This window comes from Rhodamnia argentea, chromosome 1 (assembly GCF_020921035.1).
Source record: "Rhodamnia argentea isolate NSW1041297 chromosome 1, ASM2092103v1, whole genome shotgun sequence".
Lineage (NCBI taxonomy): Eukaryota > Viridiplantae > Streptophyta > Magnoliopsida > Myrtales > Myrtaceae > Rhodamnia > Rhodamnia argentea.
This window is the reverse complement of record NC_063150.1, coordinates 27,465,105-27,486,066: the sequence shown is the minus strand read 5'-3', so window position 1 is coordinate 27,486,066 and position 20,962 is coordinate 27,465,105. Positions and strand designations below refer to the sequence as shown.

Here is a 20,962-nt window from a genome sequence, read left to right as displayed (position 1 = left end):
GAGTAGTACGCGTCTATTACGTGGTTAGGGCTGTTGCAAATAGGAAATTACCGAGAAGGAGAGGTATTGTTTAGTTTGCAAGTAGAGAATAAATTCTATCTCGTAAGAAGGCGCCAACCTTTTTTTTTTTTTTCATATAATTTTTGTAATGGGTCCCACTAGTATGACGGTATAACAGTATGATAATGAAATACTAGTCATAAAATCATAAGTGGGTCCCACCATAATTTTTATATATATATTTTTTTGCCATACATAACATTTGCGATTGAGATTTCATTGTGATACTGCTACACATTCAGCTTCTTAAATCCCTTTTGTAGTGAGGTCTCTTTTCAAGTTTCAAAATAGGCATTAGCTTGCGAAATATTATGAGAAAGAGCCGTCTTTCAACCAATCTTTCTGATTTGTATGTCATAAATGACGGCCTTCATCCACTTTTAATCAGAGTTAATCTGAGTGTGGTTTACGCGGATAGATATTGGTAACCCATCGGTCAAAGCTTTCTCCAACCTCATCCATTGTAGCCACTATAGCATTTCATTTGCTACTCATTTGCCGTCGAAATTATCCAACTAGTATTGTGATATCTTTCTCCGTGGCTAATCATACGTTATTATCCTTATTACTTAAGGATTAAGTAGGAGAGTTGAAAATTGCGGTGCAGGCAGATCATGTGGCTTTCTTGGAAAATGTAAGTTTCGATTTCCTACGTTTAGGGGAGCGGAGTTTCACCCGTCAACACAACCCTTTTTCTTCTGACAAAAAAGGAAAAAGAGGACTCAAAATTAATGTTTTTTTTATATAAAAAAAATGTCTGTTTCTGGAACCAAAAGATACAATATATGTTTGGTCACTAATTCCCTGATGTCGTGCATTAGTCTTTTTGTTTTTGGAGTTATCAATGTGTGAAAGGACTTGAATGAAATTTCCATCAATCACCGAGATCAATCACCTTCTTCCATTTTCGAGCAAGGCCAGGACTTCATTGCTGAATTAAGATAGAACCCTCTTTTGCAAAGTCATATTTCCAGTGACGCCCTGAAAATGTAACGGAGAAAGGCATAACAAGCATGAGAATCGATCTTCTAATTTGATCATCACCTAGATCTTGATCCCGGCGATCACACCTGTCAGCCGAGTTGACTTCGATGACCTTTCGGCCTCTCTGCTCCTGTTATACCATTGCGCTACATTCAAGAATCACAGCAAGAGAGATAACCAGAGATGAGTGAGAGGGAATAATCCGACGCGGTCAGACAAAACTTTAATGGCATTGCATTCATAATTCATCGTGTAATGCGAAACCTACTTGCCATGCCAGAAAGAAAGGTTAAGTGACGTAACCTTTCCGTGTGGTGTGGACCAAAGAGGAGATTTTGGTAGAGGGAATAATGAATGGACTTGCTCGAAATAGGAAAAACTGCTCAAATAGAGTCAACAAGATGAGTGAGGAGTAGTACGCGTTTGTCACGTGGTTAGGGTTGTTGCAAATTAGGAAATCACCAAGGAGGAGAGGTATTGTTTAGTTTGCACGCAGAGATTGATTGATATAAATTCTATCTCGTGAAAACCCGTGAAGCTTTTTATTTATGAATTTTTGTAATAGGGTCTCTTTTCGAATTTCCATATAGGCATTAGCGCGCGAAATACTTTAAGAGAGAGACCCATCTTTTCTACCAACATTTCTGATTTGTAGGTTATAAATGACGGCATTCGTCTACTTTTAGCCTGAGTTAATCTGAACGAGGTTGATGCCGATTAATATTGGTAACCATTCGTCAAAAAAACTTTCTCCAACCTCCTCCATATAGCCCATTACAGCATTTCATTTGCTACTCATTTGCCGTCAGAACTACTTAATTAGTCTCATGATATCTTTCTCGTGGCTAATCCTATGTTATCTTGTTGTCATCACTTAAAGGAATTGAGTTGAAGAGTTGAAAATAACAATGCAGACCTGTCATGTAATTTTCAATTTTCTACGTGTTAGACGAATGAAGTTTCACTCGTTAACGGGACCCTCTTCTTTTGGCAAAAAAAAAAAAAAAAAAAGAAAAGAAAAGAAAAGGACTCAATTTTTAAGACAATCTCTGTCTCCGGAAGCAAAAGATACCATATCAGTTGTGGTAATGGAAATATCATCAATGTTGTGATTGTTGAAAAATCCCCTCTCAGCCATATTAAACAATGGGCTCTATTAACATTTGGTGCAAGCAATCCTTTTAATTGAATTGAGTCCATGGCCCAGTCTCATTTAACCGTGTGATTTTCGGCCATGTGTAGTTCCATGGGCTTGACAGAATCTCACTACGAGCTCAGTCTAATCAATCAATTAAGCTCATTCACCACCGCCGCCGATTTAATTGAACGCAATGAATGATGCGTGTTCCTAAAACTATATGCAAACTAATTAAATATTTTCGCTAAGGATTAAGATTAGTACCTAATTTTTTATTCAATATATGCCTAAGTAAAAATTTAAATACTAGGTGTCAACAACAATAAAGACTACACATAAATTGGAGTATGAATCCCTCTCAACTTCGGTACCAAAATCCCTAATCAGTCTCTTTTTCGACCTCTTCTTCATATATAACAAAGAAAGAGTAAACTAAAAAAAAATCACAATTATTATTATTTTAAAAATAACCATAAGGGAAAATTCGAAATAAGAGCCTAAAGTGATTTTATCAGTTTTTAAGAAAGGCCTGACCAAATCACAGTTATTATTATTTTGTGTTTAGTTCATAAAATAACTAGAAGGGAAAATTCCAAATAAAAGGCTCAAGTGGCCATATCAGGCTCAAAGAATTGCTTGACCTTGCCAATCGAAGAGCATTTTTATCATTTACTTTTTTCAATATTTTTCCTTTTTTGCTTTATTTTTATTTTTATTTTTATTTTTTCCCTCTTCCTTCTACCTCGTCGATGCCCTGCAAAAGTCACCGGACTCGGGCAAGGGTGTGGTTGCCCTCGCAAGCATCGGACGACCTTCCTAAATTGGGCAAGGTTGCCCGCCTAGCCCAGATGGGGGAGACCCTAGCTTGATGTCGGCATGGGCAGTCTTCGCCCGAGGCCGATGACCTCCACCGGCCATCGGTGAGGCCCGACCATGGCTAGGGATGGAGGAAGGAAAAAGAAAAAAAGGAAATGAAAAGCGACACCAAAAAATAAAAAAGAATTGATTATATAATAGGTTTGGGTGACTTTTATGCTAATAGTCTACTTTGAGCCACAAAAAATAAAAATAATTAATTTAAAATTGTTGTAGGGTCCGCATAATTTCTGACTCACAATATTATTCTCACAATCACTCAAAAACTATTACTCTAGTAAAGTTTCATTTTTTTTTACCAACATATCCATTCTCCTCCGACGTAAAAAATAGTTACATGCTCGTCGGCCGACCAAAAGTCCTTGCATTAAATAGTTTGGCCACTTCATGCCTTTATTCTAAACGATTTGGCCACTTTAAGCCTTACGAAGGCTTTTCAGGCCCTCAGTTCACCCTAACCAGGAGAAAGCGGCTGGAAATATGCAGAGGCAGGCGTGAGGCCGAGGCGGAATATACAAAGAAACACGCAAGACTTTTTTCCTCTGCTCATCGTCCTCTGTCTCTGTCTCAGTCTCTCTCTCCGATTTTTCAGACAGATTTAGCTGTGAATTTGTTCTTCCTGTGAATTGTAGCAGGATGAAAAGCAGGAAGATGATCGACCTAGAGCAAGGATGGGAGTTCATGAGGAAGGGTATCACAAAGCTGAAGAACCGCCTTGAGGGGCTTCCTGAGACCCCGTTCAGCTCTGAGGAATACATGATGCTCTACACGTATTTAGCCTCTGTTCTCTGCTCTGTTTTCATGCATGCCTGCTCGCCGAGCCCGATGATAGCATCTTTCGTCGACTGTTGCCGACTTCTTTGATGTTACTTGCAGAACGGTTTATGACATGTGTACTCAGAAGCCTCCTCATAACTACTCCCAGCAACTGTACGACAGGTACAGAGAATCCTTTGAAGAGTACATCACTTCAACGGTGAGAAATTAGATCTCGTGTTGTTTGTGCTCTTTTCACATAGTTTCATGATGGGAAATTAGATCTCTTGTTGTTGTGCTCTTTTCATTTAGTTTCATGATGGGCATATGAGAAATATGCAAGACACAGTGATAGTCAAAAACCGCTCCGGAAATTGAAGTTCCATCTGTTTATTGTATAGCCTACGGGCACGAAAAATGTTGCCATTAATGTATGTTACAAGTTCGACAATAATGAAAAATAAGTTTCGAGTTATATGGCAGAGTTATCGAGAAACTTTGAGCTATTTAGTGAAGCGATCAAATTTGCATGCTGTCTCCTTTCGCGACATGAGAAATAACTAAGACTTGTTCGTATAGTACAATATCAAACAAGAAGTGTTTTCTATTACACCAATTAGTTCTTTGGTGTAAATCTGATATAATAAGTGCGAATGGTTCATTGATCATTCTGATGGAAGATAAGAAATGACAGTGTACCTATGAATCCCTTGTCGACATCTTGAAATGCTATATGAAGCTTTCTCCACTTTCCCTTAATCATCGCGTCTTCTGGTAGAAACTATATTGTTAGTACTTAATCACGCTGATGGTTGAAGGTGAGATGGAAGTATTCATGACATGGACATCCTTCCCCGATGATAGAGCTCTTAGAAATTTCATAATTAACCTTTTCCACGTTGAAATACGTATTTTTCACTGTGAACAACGTATCCTTTTGGTTCTTGATTATTCAATCTCCATTAATTTCGAGGTCTGTCTTTGATTTAGGTATTGCCTTCATTGAAGGAGAAGCATGGTGAGGTTATGCTGAGAGAACTTGTTAAAAGGGAGGCAAACCATAAGGTGATGGTTAGGTGGTTATCTCATTTCTTCTATTATCTGGATTGGCACTTCACTCCTCCACAATCATTGCCGACCCTTAATGAAGTTGGCCTGACTTGCTTCCATGATCTGGTACGTCTTCAGTGACCTCTAATGTGCGATGTCATCTTTCTGCTGATCACTTTTCCATAATTATGCTGACTGCAGTTTCAAAATGTCAACTATTTTCAAATATTATTGATTATTATCTCATAGCACTTCACTTATGATGTTGTCAGGTATATAGGGAGTTATTTGCAAAAGTGGTGGGTGCTGTTATCTCTCTGGTATGATTGTATTCTATCCCCTTTGATTCTTGACAGTTTTCTTAATTCTAGAAATCTCGTTAATTTTTATACAGGCTTAAATTTTGATTAGATTGATCAAGGACGTGAGGGAGGGCAAATTGACCGAGCTTTACTGAAGGGTGCCTTGGATATATTTGTTGGAAGTGGCATGGGGAAAATGATTGACTTTGAAGCATCGCTCCTTAAAGATACCGCTGCATATTATTCTAGGAAGGCTTCAGAGTGGATACTAGAAAACTCTTTTACAGATTACATGCTGAAGGCAATGCTTCTATTTTACATTATTAGCCTGACATGTCACAGTGGATAGCTTTTAACGTTATCACCCCATGTTATTGGCCATCATAGGTTGAAGAATGTCTAAAACATGAGAGAGACATGGTTTCTCATTGCCTATTTTCAAGTATTGAGCCGAAGTTACTTGAGGTTGGTAATTGCTGTAACCCTTTGGAATGGCAACTCTGCATAGACTTATGGTGTGTCGTATTTATTTAGTCCATCAACTCTAATTTGCAAGTTTTACTTCCTGATTTCTGCAGTGTGTTGGACAAAACTTGCTCTCTGTCTATGCAATCCAACTGCTTCAAAACGAGCGCTCCGAGTATCATGCATTTCTTAGAGAGGATAAGGTGCTTGCTTTTGCTTTACTTGATAATTTCCATTCGGTACTACTAATTTTCGTAAAGGAAGATGCTTTATTACTGACTTGAATTAGGTGGAGGATTTGTTAAGAATGGTAAGTCGGTTTTCTAAAATACCTGGGGGCTTAAATCCTGCTGCAAGTATATTTAAACAGGTAATTACCTGCAGAACCATGTTTTCTCTGGGGTAGTATTTTCTTTTTTTGTTAATGTATTCTCCATCTTATTTTCGGCTTATTGAGCAGCTTGTTGCTGCTGACGGTATAGCCTTGGTTAGAAAAGCTGAAGATGCAGCCAGCAACAAGAAAGTATGCATATTTATCTTGTTTATAGTACTCTTTTAACTTTTCAAAGTGCTAATGTCCATGCTTTCATAGAACTCCTCCATAAGGTATAGAATCTTAGCAAGACTTAAAAAATTGTCTATTTTCAATGATTTCTTATTTCACTCAGCTAAAATGATTTTTGCTAGTAGATTTTGGACCTTAGTGTCTGAGAAGACACTTTATCTTTAGTAAAAATGTTCATAAGAAGTGTACAAGTCAACACAATGAAGTGACAGAAGTGTAATTAGTATAATCAATCGCATCTACTGGGACCCTGCAACTAGATTTTGTGGAACGCAATGCACAGATGCATTTATATGTGCGTTGATAGACCTCTTGTTTGGAAAAACAGAAGACACTTGATGATGAACCATTTCAGCTACAGCCGTCAGTAAATTTGTCATGAGAAAGCGAGTTTATGAGGTGATTAGAGGTCATCTGATGTATACTCCTATTCAAACTTCTGTCATAAACTTGGCACATCCTATAATGATCTTTCCATATTCCTCAAGTAAGAAGGCATCTTTAACTGGTGCATGCACCATTTGCTTTTATTTTTTGTTAACTTGGGGATGTGAGTTTCGAGGACTGAAGTATAAAAAGGGGAATTCATGTGAATAATTTCTAATTCTGAACCTCTGAAGTAGGAATGAGAGAATTGAATGAAGACCAGCGAAACTAGCCGTCAAAGCATCCTGTTGCACCATTGCTTATTAGTGGCTTGGAAGATCCATTTACCTAAATTTCTCTCTCTGGCCTGTAAAAATGGAATAGAGGTTGTTTGCTGCTAAGCATAGTTTTGACGCATTCACTGGAAACTGGATAACTGGAAAACTCTTAGATGTACAAACTGCATAGTTCCATTGCTCTGATGCAATCTGCTTAAAGATTCTGCTAAACAGTTGTTTCTTTAAAGTGGTGATCTGATGACTGTTGATTTATTTGCAGGCTGAGAAGAAGGATGCGGTTGGTCTGCATGCACAAGTAATTTTATCTACTTGTTTCATATCTTATTTTGGGTAAAGGAGGCTGATACTAGTGCATGTTTTGCAGGATTTTGTGTGGAAAATGATTGAATTAGATGATAAGTACCTAGCATATGTCAAAGATAATTTAGAGAACAGCACTCTTTTTCACAAGGTATGAGGCTGCTGGTGGTGGTGGTGGTGGTGGTTCTGCTTCTGGGCATCCCTGTCTATGCTTAATCTCAAGTTCTTTGCTCTTCTGTAGGCTCGAAAGGAGGCTTTCGAGGTCTTCTGCAATCAGGGAGTCGGTGGAAGCTCAAGTGCAGAACTGCTGGCCACTTTCTGTGACAATATGCTAAAGAAAGGTGGCAGTGAGAAGAACAGTGATGAAGCTATTATTGAGGAAGAGCTTGAGAAGGTATTACTCGGCACTTAGACCCCCAATGAGATAGACGCCCAATGAGAAAATCACATGACATTCTACTGTTCCTGATTCCTTTTTCTTTGGTCATTGCACAGGTGGTGAAACTGCTTTCCTATATCAGTGATAAAGATCTATTTGCCGAGTTCCATAGGTGGATATTTATTCATCTCTCCCTATTACGGGCCTGCAATCAGAGGTTCTCTGTGGGCAAACCATATTGATAGAATCAATTTTTTGTGTACTCTGGCAGGAAAAAGCTTGCGAGGCGGCTTCTCTTCGATAAGAGTGCTAATGATGATCATGAGAGAAGTATTTTGACCAAGCTAAAGCAACAATGTGGTGGTCAATTCACTTCAAAGATGGAGGGAATGGTTGGCTGCCCTTGTTGTCTCTGCTGATTGAATGACTTGCGCTATATTTGATGCTGGGCCAACTATTTTCCACAATTTGCTGAATTACTCTTCTTTCAGGTGACAGATTTGACATTGGCAAGGGAAAACCAAAACAGTTTTGAAGAGTATCTCAGCAACAATCCTAATGCAAGTCCTGGGATTGATCTGACGGTTACTGTTCTGACAACTGGCTTCTGGCCAAGCTACAAATCTTTTGATTTGAACCTTCCAGCAGAGATGGTATGCTTGTCAGCCTTTTTATCTTTCTCTGTTTCTTCAGGAAATTATTCTGTATGGTGCCCGTACAAGTATATTTATGTTTTAGCCCTTCCCCACTTGTTGCCTTACACAAACAAACCACCCCCCCTCTCTTTCAAACAAAAAAAATTGCTTTTTGCAGGTTTTGCTCATATCACTTTCTCGTTTTTGTGTCATTGTAGGTAAGGTGTGTTGAAGTTTTCAAGGAATTCTATCAGACGAAAACGAAGCACAGAAAACTAACGTGGATATACTCCTTGGGTACTTGTAACATCATCGGCAAATTTGAACCAAAAACCATGGAGCTCATTGTCACAACCTATCAGGTTTCTTGAATGGAATTGTTCAACCTCTTTTCCTTTAGTTCCCCACTCCACAGTCACCGGGATAGATGGAAGGGGTTACGTACCACAAAGTGACACATGCAAATGGGTTTAACCGTTGTTTTTTTCTATGGATAGGCATCTGCTTTGCTGCTTTTCAACACATCAGAGAGATTGAGTTATTCAGAGATCATGAATCAGTTAAATCTGAGCGACGACGACGTTGTTAGACTTCTGCACTCTTTGTCGTGTGCCAAGTACAAAATTCTCAATAAAGAGCCCAACACGAAGACAATATTACCGACCGATCACTTTCAATTTAATGCGAAATTCATCGACAAAATGAGGAGGATCAAGGTATCTATTGTTGCTTGACATTTTTCCACATTTTTTTCCTTAGCTTTCAGTTCCTATGCAGCGAAATGACTGCAATCTGCCAATCAACAGATTCCACTCCCTCCTGTGGACGAGAAAAAGAAAGTAATTGAAGACGTTGATAAGGATCGACGCTATGCCATAGACGCGTCAATTGTGCGCATCATGAAGAGTCGGAAAGTTTTAGGTCATCAACAGCTGGTTATGGAGTGTGTCGAGCAGTTAGGACGCATGTTTAAGGTCTCTGATGATCTCTATTTTTTCCCTTAATGTTTTTTTTTGGCCCATCTCCCTTGCAAATTTTGGTTCATCTTTATTGACTGACAACTTGTCCATTGCAGCCTGATTTCAAGGCGATCAAAAAGCGAATAGAAGATTTGATTACTCGGGACTATCTGGAGAGGGACAAAGATAATCCTAATTTGTTCAGATATCTTGCATGAAAAACTGCTCGTCTACTGCCCAGCTGCAGAAGTTGCTGCCGATACGGGAATGGCAGATGGGTTCAATCATCTTCCACTCGATTAATTGGGAGCGCACGAGCTGAAAATGCCTGTATATTTCGCCTTGAGAGCCAAGTACAAATGGTTAAAGAATATGCACCCATCCTGGAAGATGTCATGAAGTGATTGATTTGGTCTGATACTTAATGCGAAATTCACTGTCAAAATGACGAGGATCGATGTATGTATTGTTGCTTGACATTTTTCCATATTTTTGTTCCTTAGCTTTCAATTCCTATGCATTGAAATGACTGCAGTCTGCCAGTCACCAGATTCCACTCCCTCCTGTGGACTAGAGAAAGGAAGTACTTGAAGTCGTTTATAAGGATCTGCGCTATGCCATAAATGCGTCAATTGTGCGCATTCATTCGGTAAATTTTGGCCGAAAATCTCTTACATAGACGTCGGCTTTCCTACGTGGCATGATCGATGTTGATATATATATTTTTTAAATTAATTTTTAACTTTTTTCTTTCCTTTTCTTTATTATTTTTTTCAAGGACTTAGGGCCTGGACACCCTCGTCAGGACTGTGTGATGGCGTGCTACCCCTTGCCTAGATCTATCAAGGGCCACAATGCCCTCGCCAAATCTGGCTAGGCGAGGGAATCCCAGCCCTCGCCTATCACCAGCAAAGGTCGGTTGGCAACTTTCGTCGGCCCTAAGCCGGGGGAAAAAAAAAAGTAAAGAAAAGTAAAGAAAAAAATGGAAAAAAAAGTAAATTTTATTAAAACATTATTAAAAATTTCCACGTCGGCGTTGAACGTACCACGTAGAACGGCCGGTGTCCATGTTTGCGATTTCTGGTTAAAATTGGCCGGGCGGACTCAATTAACAAAACATGAAAATATTTGAGGCTGAATTGGCACAATTATAATAGGTTTATGACTTTTTTGGTAATATTACCCGTATCAATGTATATACTATCTTATAATGCGTTAACGTAATGTTGCGAGTTTTTCATAAGATTGAAATGACATCAACGTTCTGGTGCGCTGCTACTCCGATCACAACGTTATTAGACGAAAATAAGGTGATATTCAGTTTATTATTATGCCTTCTAATCAAGAAAAGGACTTTCACTTTTTGTCATAACTTCGAGTTCTAAACATCCACTAATTTCTAGGAAAAATTGCGCAAAATGTCATAAATCTATTCTACTTTTGTCAATTCAGTCCTAAATTTTTTAAGTTTATCAATTGAGTCACAAGCATTTTCATCGTTTTTCAATTTGAGTCTATCCAATCAATTTTAATTGGAAATCACCGACATGGACGTCGACAGTCCTTCGTGATACGACGAGCGTGATGTGGACATTTTCAATAACACTTTAACATTTCTTGAATTACTTTTTTTTCTTTTCTTTCTATTTTTTTTATTTTTATGTTGAAAGGGCTGGCAATCTCCGGCACCCTCGCCGTGGCCCCTCCCCGGCTGCGGGCGAGGGGTCGTGAGCCCTCTCTCACTTCAGCGAAGGAGTTGTGTCCCTTGCCCGCCCTCATTGTGACCCACAAGGGCTTCGTGGCCCTCACCCGGGGGCTAACCGGGGTCGCCAGCCCTCGGTTAGTGGCCAATAGCCCTACTAGCCTTTTGATCCAAAAAGTTAAAAAAGAAAAATAAAAAATTCAAAAAAATATTAAAAATTGTACACGTCACCGTTGGCCAAGTCACGTAAGACAGTCGATGTCTACGTCATTTCCGTCCAAAATTGGCCGGATGGCCTCAATTGGCCAAAGATGAAAATGTTTAGTATTCAATTAATAAAATTAAAAGATTTACGATTGAATTGATAAAAGTGCAATAGGTTTAGGGCCTTTTGAAAAGAATTTCCCTAATTCCTTTGTTTACTTAACTATGCGGTTCACTAATTAGAGAGGAACTAAGCAAAATTATAGAAGTCCTTGAAAAGCTTGCGGGAAAAAGCACTAGCTTAAAAACAAATTTCTATTATGCTTCAATTCAAGCAGCCAATGGAACTTGGCGATGTAGCTATGATCTTCTACATCCAACTTCTGCCCAACCCTGCTCAAAAGCTACTTAAATTCTGCACGCGTATGTTAGTTGATTACATCATATAAATGTAAGTAGCAATTAGTACCAACATTACGTTTTTTTTTTTTTTTTCTGTCCAATACCAACATTATGTTTAAAACTAATATGTTTGGAGAATGATATTACAAAATATGAAATTAAACACTCTCACTATGAATAGGTTTATAGATGTTTACACAAAAAATGACCGATCTTTTGTTATCATTATTAACATGTGGTATACTTAATCGATGAGAGCAGAATTTAGTCATGTATGAATAGAATTATCGGCAACTTGAAGGAATCGACAAAAAGTAAAGTCGACAATCTCGGATGCAACAGTCAAAGAAGTAACTGTCAACGTAGTAGAGTTGAAGAAACTATCCATGTAACCGTTTGATAACCATTCGTAACCTCTGCTGTAACTTCTCTTTTCAATGTCTATTTGTAACTTCCCTTCATAACATATATTCATAACCTTAGTCGATAAATCGTACTCTTCGGAGACTCCCCATAAATCAATCAAATTTACTACTTGTTATTTTTACTTTCCTCTATCGTAGTTTATTTTCCATAGTTATAGCTTTCATATTTGCATCGTCGATTAAATTTCGGTGTGTATATTTATCTTAGGTGCTGCTTCGTTTATTAAATACCAGTGCGGTATCATTGCATGGTCAAGTTTTGTCATCAATTAAATTTTGACAGTGTCTATCTACGTTTGGTTTATTTGGAACAATTGTACTTTTCAATCATTGTCATCGCTTAAATTCCGGCACGATTTTTGTTTATACAATACTATCAAGATTCAAGTTGTTGATTTTCTCTTGTTTGCTTGGATATTTCATGACTGAAGTCGCCACGAGACCTGTTCTCCTTTAATTAAAAATCGAAGAGCAACTTTCGATGAAAGATATTTTGTGACGCCATGGAAATTTGTCGATCGTAAGATGTCGAAATTCAATAAAAGGATGAAAATTGGATTTCAGACCGCATGAAATTTCGGATCGTAAGGATGTAAGTGACAATTAATTGGACGATTCCCGATTTGTCGTTCTGTTTAGATTAGGTTTCAAAAATCTTAGTCGCCGTGTTTTAGGATTTATTTCCTCGCACCCGAGCCTAGCCTGTGAAAAGACAAAAATACCCTCAATCGGTTGAGCCAAAAATCCAATCAGTCCCGATTTATTGAATTACCTTTTTGCCCTCAATAATACACTACAAGACAAAATTTTTTCAAATCTCCTTGGTGGGCCCTACTCTTGTCCAATCCACTCTTCTACCCATCACACCAAGTCTAGTCAAAGTCAACCTAACCCACCCTCTCTCTCTCTCTCTCTCTCATCTGCCTTTTCTCTCCCCCTACTGTGCATCGCGCGAACGCCCCCTTCAACTGAGCTTCACCACCAGCTACCTCCTCTTGTGCGATGCCAGCAGCTCCGACCACCACCACCTTACGCCTCCGATGTCGTCGCCAACCACTGTGAGCCGCGGGTCGGCCCGAGGAGCCTACCCTATTTTGGATCTAGCTTTGGGGTTCTCGCCGGCTAGCCTTCAACGTCACTTCCAAACACCACCTCGCCACCCTACCGACCCTCGGCTACCGCCTCGACCGCCCGTGCCCCACCAAGCCGCTGCGAATAGCCTCGGAACAAACCCCGACGCCTGCCCGCCCTGTTTTTGATCGTCCAAGCCCCGCGGCTATCAGAATCGCTTTGGCCTTGCTCCAACACTCGCCGACCACCCTCAACCATTGTTCTTGACCCCTCATCGTCCCCCGAAGCCGTTGGAAGTGGTTCGTTGCTTGTGGAGCTCGAAACCAGCCCCGGTCGGCCTCCCCTATTTTTGAACAACTGCCCCCGTTTTTGCGCCGCTTCTGTCCGGTTGTTTTCTCGCCGTCTCCGACCGTCCGCCACCGTTGCCCCCTCCACCTACAGCAACCCCGGAGACTCCTCGACCTTAGCCAACTTTTCCTCTAGCCTTAGACCACCCGAACCCCCTCAAAACAGCCCCCAAAGCCATCTCGCCTGTTTCGGCCGCCCCAGCTTCGCTGCTGTTCCGCCGCCGGTCGCCACTATTCTAGCTACCACCAGCTGCCACCTCGGGTTCCATGCCGCTATCCCGGAGAGTCGCCACGTCCCCCCGACCATCCTTTGAGTTGGAAGCTCGAAGTTCGGGTTGGCCTCAAGTCGTCATTCGTTGTCGCAGAGTCGAGCCGAGTTCGTTGTCGTCACCAAGACCGCCCGAGCTAATTTAATTAGTGAGTTAGCCCCTAACTCTTGGTTGGGACACTAATTGCGTTCGGAATTAGATTAATTATCTAATTAGGGTGTTTATGTAGTTTAATTACGATCAAATTAGATAGAAACATGGTTTAGGCTAAATGACCGTAATTAGTTAAGTTAGTCGATTAGCTAGGTTGTCTGTGGCTAATTGATGATTAGAATTGATTGATGGTATTGACCGATTGTGAGCGAGCGATAGGTTAGAGACGCGTGTGTGATTGATTGTCAATTGGAATTGAATTTGTGACTCAAAATTGATCGGGTGTGATTGATTAATTCATTCTTGAATTATTGGATTTGAATGCCGAAATTGACTGTTGATTGCCATGGGGGTTCGATTAGAGGTTAATCATCTCAAATTGCTTGATTTGTCAATTGATAGAATTATGCATTCATGTGAACATGTATGAGATCAAATTGTATGATTTAGCACGAAAACAGCCATGGGCCAGGTATTTGAGCATGGGTGTATGAGCATTTGACTAAATTCAAATAAATGAATTGGTTGGATGTCGAAATGCCCGAGTGGTCACATAATTGGATAATTTCGACAATCATTGTCTCCTGGTTGTTGGATGCGCGTCGATCATTGTTTTCTAGTTGTTCCTTTGCCGGTTGCGGCTTGTGAAAGGCCGAAGCCTTTTAAGGATTCTTGTTAGCTTCGTGCCGTGTTAACAATCATTGTCTTCCGGTTGGTCGAGCGGAGTCACAAGGACTATCAGAAGCTGTCGCCAGAAGTAAGGGACGATGCTTGGTCTTGCCAGGAGAGCACCAATTGACTAGTGTGCTGGACCTACACGTCGTTTCTGATAATAAATGGACTACGTATGGTGTCATGTGCATGCAAGTGATGTAATGCTTTGCCAATGGATTGGAATGGTTGGTTTCATTGTTAAGTCGTCTGTATTGCATTATGTGTGGCTTCCGGAGGGTAAGCTTGCATGTGATTGAAATATCTGTTCTTTGATAACGTGATTGTTTGTTAGGACGTTCGAGCGAATCAACGCCTTAGCTAGGCTTAGGCGTTGACTCACCGAGATTTATTTCTCACCCCATCGTTTAACCATTTCAGGTCCCAAGTGATGAAGCGTCCGATTAGGTTTGGGGTTCCGTCCGACCGGTCGTTTCAAATCACGTCCTATTCGGTTCTAAGCATGGAGCATGTCCGGGAGCATCATGTCATGACACTGCGGGTCGATGAGGGGATGCCTCACCTGGTGGCACACCTCTTTAAGGCTTGGTATTTTCATGACGAAGATGGTTTCTTTGGCCCGCTCCGTGGGTTTGAAGGGCCGTATAATCCGGCCGTTTATACCCCCGCCTAGGACCTGACTAATCTTGATACTCCCGACGGGGAGATAGTAGACCCCGAGTCTAATATGGAGTCGGAGCCCTCTTCTGATCATGGTTCTCGGGCTTAGTCGTGACTGCCCTCTTTTTTGAGCCGCGGATGTTGGAGTATGGTTGTTAGATTAGCCTTTTGGGAGTATATGAGGGTTTAACCTTATCCGACCGTGTATCTTTTTAAGGTCCTAGTGAGCCACCCCAAAGAATATGGTTGTATATGTCTTCTGTAGCTCTATAGTGTTAAAACTCATCTGCCTTGGCTTAATGAATGAAATTGTCTTTTGCCGCGATTGACTATTGTGATTTCCTACTGTACTATCTTGCTGATCTTGTTGTTTGGGAGAGTTGCACGTTCCGCATGCGTCGTAAGTTCATAGGTTGATAGTGTATCTAGGACGCTATCCTTCGTGACCTATGGCGATTTGGTAGGAATGTTGTGAGCCTGGGGATCGAGGCGTGACATATTTCATCACCAAAGAAATTCCGGCCAAACAATAGAGTAAGAAAAAACTTTGCTTAAATAGTCGGCAAAGCAACCACCGAAGTAATTCAAAAACTTTGCTTAAATAGTCTCCGGGAGGACAAAGCCAACAACCGAATATAATTTTTTAGCTGTATCATATACTACTAATGAAAATCCTGGACATCATCCACTAGACCTCATAGGTCATCCCTACTTTGAGCAGCCACTTGTGGGGAATGTTGAACACTTCCTCCTGCTGCCTCACGCACCTCTTCAACGAGTTGTACAAGTAATTGATCACCACCATCTTTGCCAAGCCTGAACCGCTTGAAGCTATGACCTCACTCTCTCCCATTAGATACACGATCCCTCCAATCTTAATTGCTTCTTCCACCAATCCAATCTCTCTTTGCACATCCTCTTCACTGAAGACCACAATTCCGTGGTCACTGGCCTCGCCTCGCCCGTTGGCGGCGGGCGGCACATCGTAGAGCGCATCGTTCAGAATGAAATCTTTCAATCGGTTGATCAAGACCTTCTCGAAGAACTCTTGCTCCATCTTCGCATCTCGATACCCATATCTCCCGACGCATCGGTATATGCCGGGCTCCACCTTTCGGAAGACGAACCGCTCCTCAAGGGGCACCTTGCTTATGGGTAGCGACTTGATCGAGACGAAGACAAGGACTGAGTGCAATGCGGGTACATTGGCGACGTATTGGGTGAATATGGGGGAAATGCCCTGGACGAGCTCGGTGTAGAATAAGGCAATCCCGGGAAGCCGCTGGATGCTTATGTTTGACGTGATCGTGATGAGGGCTTCCCTCGAGACCTTGTTCTTGAGCTCATACTCGTACTTCCGTCGGTATCCATAATTCCATACGAACATGACGATGACCATCATGGCAGCGAAGACGAGTGGAACGTAACCCCCATCCACGAATTTGTAGAGGACTGAGGTTAGAAACACGTACTCCGCGAGCCCGATGGTGACGACGTAGAGGATTATGAGGAGTATGTTGGTCTTCCAAATCATGATCATCACGATAACGAGGAATGTGGACGTGATAGTGAAAACGAATGCTACAGCAATTCCTGTGACAGAGATTTACAAATGAATGTGAATTAGGGAATCTGCATAAGTAGACTAAAACTGTGTATTTAGTGTGATCCTTTTTGCTTACCATAAGCATTGCCCAACTGCAATGTCGTCTTGAAGCCAAGGGTGACACCAACACAGGCCAACATGAGGAGGGTGTTCACCTCAGGTATGTAAATCTGGCCCTCGTGCTTCGACGAAGTGTGCACGACCTTCACGCGTGGGAAGCACCCGAGCGCGACAGATTGCTTCACTATGGCAAATGCGGCCGATATCAAGGATTGGCTTGCTATTATTGCCGCCATCACCGCGATCACAAACATTGGCCAATACACCGGTTCTGCATCCAACAATCAGATAGATTCATGTATGACCCAGCTGGATAAATAATGCATCGGGTTAAAATAGCGCAAGGAAGCTTACTCGGTATCGAGCTGTAGAAAGCCCTAGCAACGTCTTGAGTGTTCTTTCGGAGATATGCCGCCTGACCAAAGTAGGCGAGGATGATTGAAGGAAAGACAAGCAGGCATGAACTCAATCGAATCGACAGGATGTTAAAGTGCCCCAGATCAGCAAACAATGCTTCAGAACCTATAATCGAAGGCTCAAAGCGTAAAACCCCAACTAATTCTTGAAAAACAAGTTATACATCTTGGTTAAAATGGAAAAAAAAGAATTGACTAATAGATCATTCAACAGAAGACTAAAGGTTTGGATTACCAGTTAGGCACAGAATGACCCCTCCAAGAGAAATCCATGCTTCCTTTTTGTTCCTCATGAAGTACCGGATGATGTGGAGCGGGTTGACAGCTCTGATCACTCCAGAGTCATGTTTCGCGAAATTGTAGATGCCGATCAGTCCAATACAAAGGAACCATATAGAGAGAACCGGGGCAAAGCTGTATCCGACCTTGTCTGTCCCGAACCTTTGGACTTGAAACAGAAGGATCAAGATCACCACAGAAATCCACATGATTTGATCATCTCCAAGTGAATGTGCAGCTTCTCTTATGCCCCCAACAGCCGACAATACTGTGCCAAGAAAAGGAGAAAAAAATCAGAACCGTCTACGGGAATTCAATCAAGAGAACTAATTGGATCGATAAACAAGAAGAGACATCAAATATAGTGTCATTTTATATTGCAATGTTACCTATGATAGGATGTACTATAAAAACAATAAGATATTGTAGATTAAGGGAAAAGGTGGTGCGCCATTTTCTTATAAAAAAGATCTCGATGCGAAAAGTACTACCGGATATGCATGGTGTGAGGATCCCATCTCCAATGACCATGGCGGTGCCCAGCATAGTTACAAACAAGAGCAAGTACTTGGCCGCTTTGCTATTCTCGAGCAAGGACTTCATGGCAGAGGCCCGCCGGAGGCGGCGGTTTGGCACCTCAAGCCGGTAGTTCGAGATTTCCTTGTCTTCAGCTTGTTGGTTAGGGGTCAAGCTTGCCTTGGCATAGCGGCACATTAGAGAGTACAAAGCGAATGTCCCTCCTATATTGTCAATGTCATACCCAAAAACCTAACTTCATTAGTACGAGATTGGGCATAAACCAAAAAACCCTTCTATGACAAATAAAATTCTGTGGTGAAATGGAGAGGGAGAAATCGCTTACCATCGCCATTGTCATTTGCCGATAGAACAATGAAGACATACTTGATCAAGCCAATGAGGATGATCGAGTAGAAGATCAGAGACAATGCTCCGAGGATGTCGTCTTCGTGTTTTATCCCGTCTGGAAAAATTCCTGGCATGACATAGAGAGGCGACGTCCCTAAATCGCCATACACCACCCCGATGCTCTGAATCGCAAGCTTCAGTATCATCACCCATGCCAAATTCTGCATTTAGAAAGATGCAACCAAATCATGATCAGGAAAGCATTTCCTAGCTCCACTCTTGCTACGATTTTGTTGAACTTTGTTATAATAAATAGTCCAAGAATAACCATAAGAAAGGAAAGATGTAAAGTAACAATTCGAGAGAATGAGAAACATAATCTCCATTATTTTCCGTTCCCCTATAAATTTTCCTAATCGCAAGTTTTCAATTTTCACGCCTTATAACAACTTCATTACTTTAAAATTTGCAAATATGTCCATCAATATTCTCCATATTCATGCAATAATGTGCAACTGGAAATTTCTCTAGCTAGCTAATATATAATGGCAAACCCCACGACTATCAACCATCCTCTTTGTATTTCTAAGTTTCTCCCCTTTGCATTTTCACATCTATAGCAAATTCGAGTGACGATGCCATTCTCAAATTCTAAACAACATATCACTTACAAATTTATACCAAAATATATTTTCATCAACTCTGCATGATTGAATGGTACTGAAAGGAAAAAAAAAGAATGCGTGTCATTTCTGTCAATCCCTTTCACCGAAAATGTTCCCCATCGACTTTTAAAAATTGTAATCTAGGAACCATATGCAAACTAAGCGTCTCAACTAGCAATTCAACTTCTTCTTTTTCAACCAGAGTATTTTCTGTGAAAGAAAAACTTTATTGTTTCTTTTTCCTTTGTTAGGGAAAAGAAAAGACACTGACCTGGTTTGATGAATGATTGGGGTTCGACTTTAATTGGCCTGTCTCTACGTAGAATGAATCAATTTTCTTGATCTTCCTCGATCCCTTGTCTCCCTCCGTGCGTTCATAGTCTAGATCTTGATCTCGACGATCATACCTGTCGATCAAGTCGACTTCAACGACCTTCGGCCTCTCTTCTTCTGCTATACCATCGCGCTCCATTCAAGAATCAGAGAGAGAGAGAGAGAGAGAGAGAGAGAGAGAGAGAGAGAGAGAGAGAGAGAGAGAGATGAGTGAAAGGGTAAGTGACAGAGACTTTCGTTCTGGTCTCGATCAAACAGAGGAGATTTTGTAGAGGGAATGATGAATGGACTTACTCGAAGTAGGAAAAACTACTCAAATAGAGTCAACAAGATGAGTGAGGAGGAGTACCCATTTATTACTTGGTTAGGGTTGTCACAAATAGGAAATTACAAGGAAGGACAGGTATTATTTAGTTTGCACATATAGATTGATTGATATAAATTCTTTCTCCTGAAAATGCATGAACTTTTATTTATTTATTTTCGTAATAGGGTCTCTAATTGAGTTTCGATATAGGCGTTGGCGGGTGAAGTATTCTCAGAGAGAGCCCGTCTTTTCAATCGATCTTCCTAATTTGTAGCTTATAAATGACGGCCGTGGTTGGTGCCGATGAATCTCAGTCAAAAAAGCTTTGTCCAACCTCCTCCATAGAGTCACTGTGGCGTTTCATTTGCTACTCATTATTTAAGGAATTAAGCAGGATACTTGAAAATAGCGGTGCAAGCCTATCACGTAATTTTCTTGAAAAATGTAATTTGCGATTTCCTTTGTTTAAAGTAACGAAGTTCCACTGTTAATGACACCTTTTTCTTCTGGCCAAAAAAAAAAAAAAAAAAAGAAGGGGCGATTCATTTTTAAAACAAAAGCAAAAGAAACGATATATGTCTGGTCATTAATTCCCCTGATGTCGTGCACGACTGCTTTTCTTTTTGGAGTTACCAATGTTTGAAAGGACTCAAATGAGATTTACCGAGATCAATCACCTTACTCCATTTTCAAGCAAGGCGAGGACTTCATTGCTGAATTAAGAACCCCTTTTTGGAAAGTCATATTTCCAGTGATGCACTGAAAAGGTGATGGGGAAAGTGCATCAATGAAGGTATAAAGCACGAGAAACGATCTTCTGCCCCTACCTTTAAATTTTCAATTTGATTAACTTAATAATTATTGATATTAACATAGAGTAGACTTTAACCATGGCTAGTATGTGGAGACACATGGTGGGAGTAGAGAAAGCGGAAGAGAGCACCATCATTTAAAAAAAAAAAACAGCTAAAAATGCATAATTGGAAAAATCAAAATAGGATGTTAGGAGAGAGGCAGCCAGTAAAAGGGAAAGATATTGATTAACATTCCTAGTTAATTTCCAAGGAGTTGAAATATCCCAGTAATAAATTCATAAATTCCGGTATCATGAAATGTCCCAGTAATTCAATCGCACAAGCCACGCTCAAATTAAAACAATGTGAACATGTGACACCACATCCTCCTTGGAAAGGGTTGATTTTGCACGAATCGGGTTCTCATTGGGATGATTAGTCTGCGAATACATTGACCAAAATCACACACACACACACATATATATAAAGAGAGAAATATTAATAAAAAAAAAACTTGATGGAAAAAAGAGATGGTGAATCTTTTTTCAATTGAAACACTTCAATTTAGCAAGGAAAAAGCAACGCGTGATCACCTC

The 20,962-nt window shown here is 40.7% G+C and overlaps 2 protein-coding genes across 2 annotated transcripts; one reads left to right on the top strand and one right to left on the bottom strand.

Annotated features, from left to right (window-relative positions):
• Positions 1–3,670: 3,670 nt before the first annotated feature.
• On the top strand, positions 3,671–9,554 carry LOC125312542 (cullin-1-like). Its single transcript, XM_048279688.1, has 19 exons — positions 3,671–3,828; positions 3,935–4,034; positions 4,805–4,990; positions 5,137–5,184; positions 5,276–5,467; positions 5,554–5,631; positions 5,745–5,834; positions 5,921–6,001; positions 6,092–6,154; positions 7,121–7,156; positions 7,226–7,312; positions 7,403–7,555; positions 7,657–7,712; positions 7,812–7,932; positions 8,032–8,193; positions 8,394–8,537; positions 8,673–8,891; positions 8,982–9,149; positions 9,251–9,554. Exons 1-19 carry the CDS (start codon positions 3,695–3,697, stop codon positions 9,350–9,352), a joined length of 2,220 nt encoding a protein of 739 aa, XP_048135645.1. The 5' UTR covers positions 3,671–3,694; the 3' UTR covers positions 9,353–9,554.
• Positions 9,555–15,653: 6,099 nt separating this feature from the next.
• On the bottom strand, positions 15,654–19,404 carry LOC115751738 (potassium transporter 20-like). The gene is made up of 7 exons (XM_030689705.2): positions 19,204–19,404; positions 18,263–18,488; positions 17,892–18,140; positions 17,357–17,668; positions 17,060–17,227; positions 16,722–16,976; positions 15,654–16,632 (listed from the first exon to the last, which is right to left on the bottom strand). Exons 1-7 carry the CDS (start codon positions 19,402–19,404, stop codon positions 15,728–15,730), a joined length of 2,316 nt encoding a protein of 771 aa, XP_030545565.1. The 3' UTR covers positions 15,654–15,727.
• Between the last annotated feature and the right edge of the window lie 1,558 nt (positions 19,405–20,962).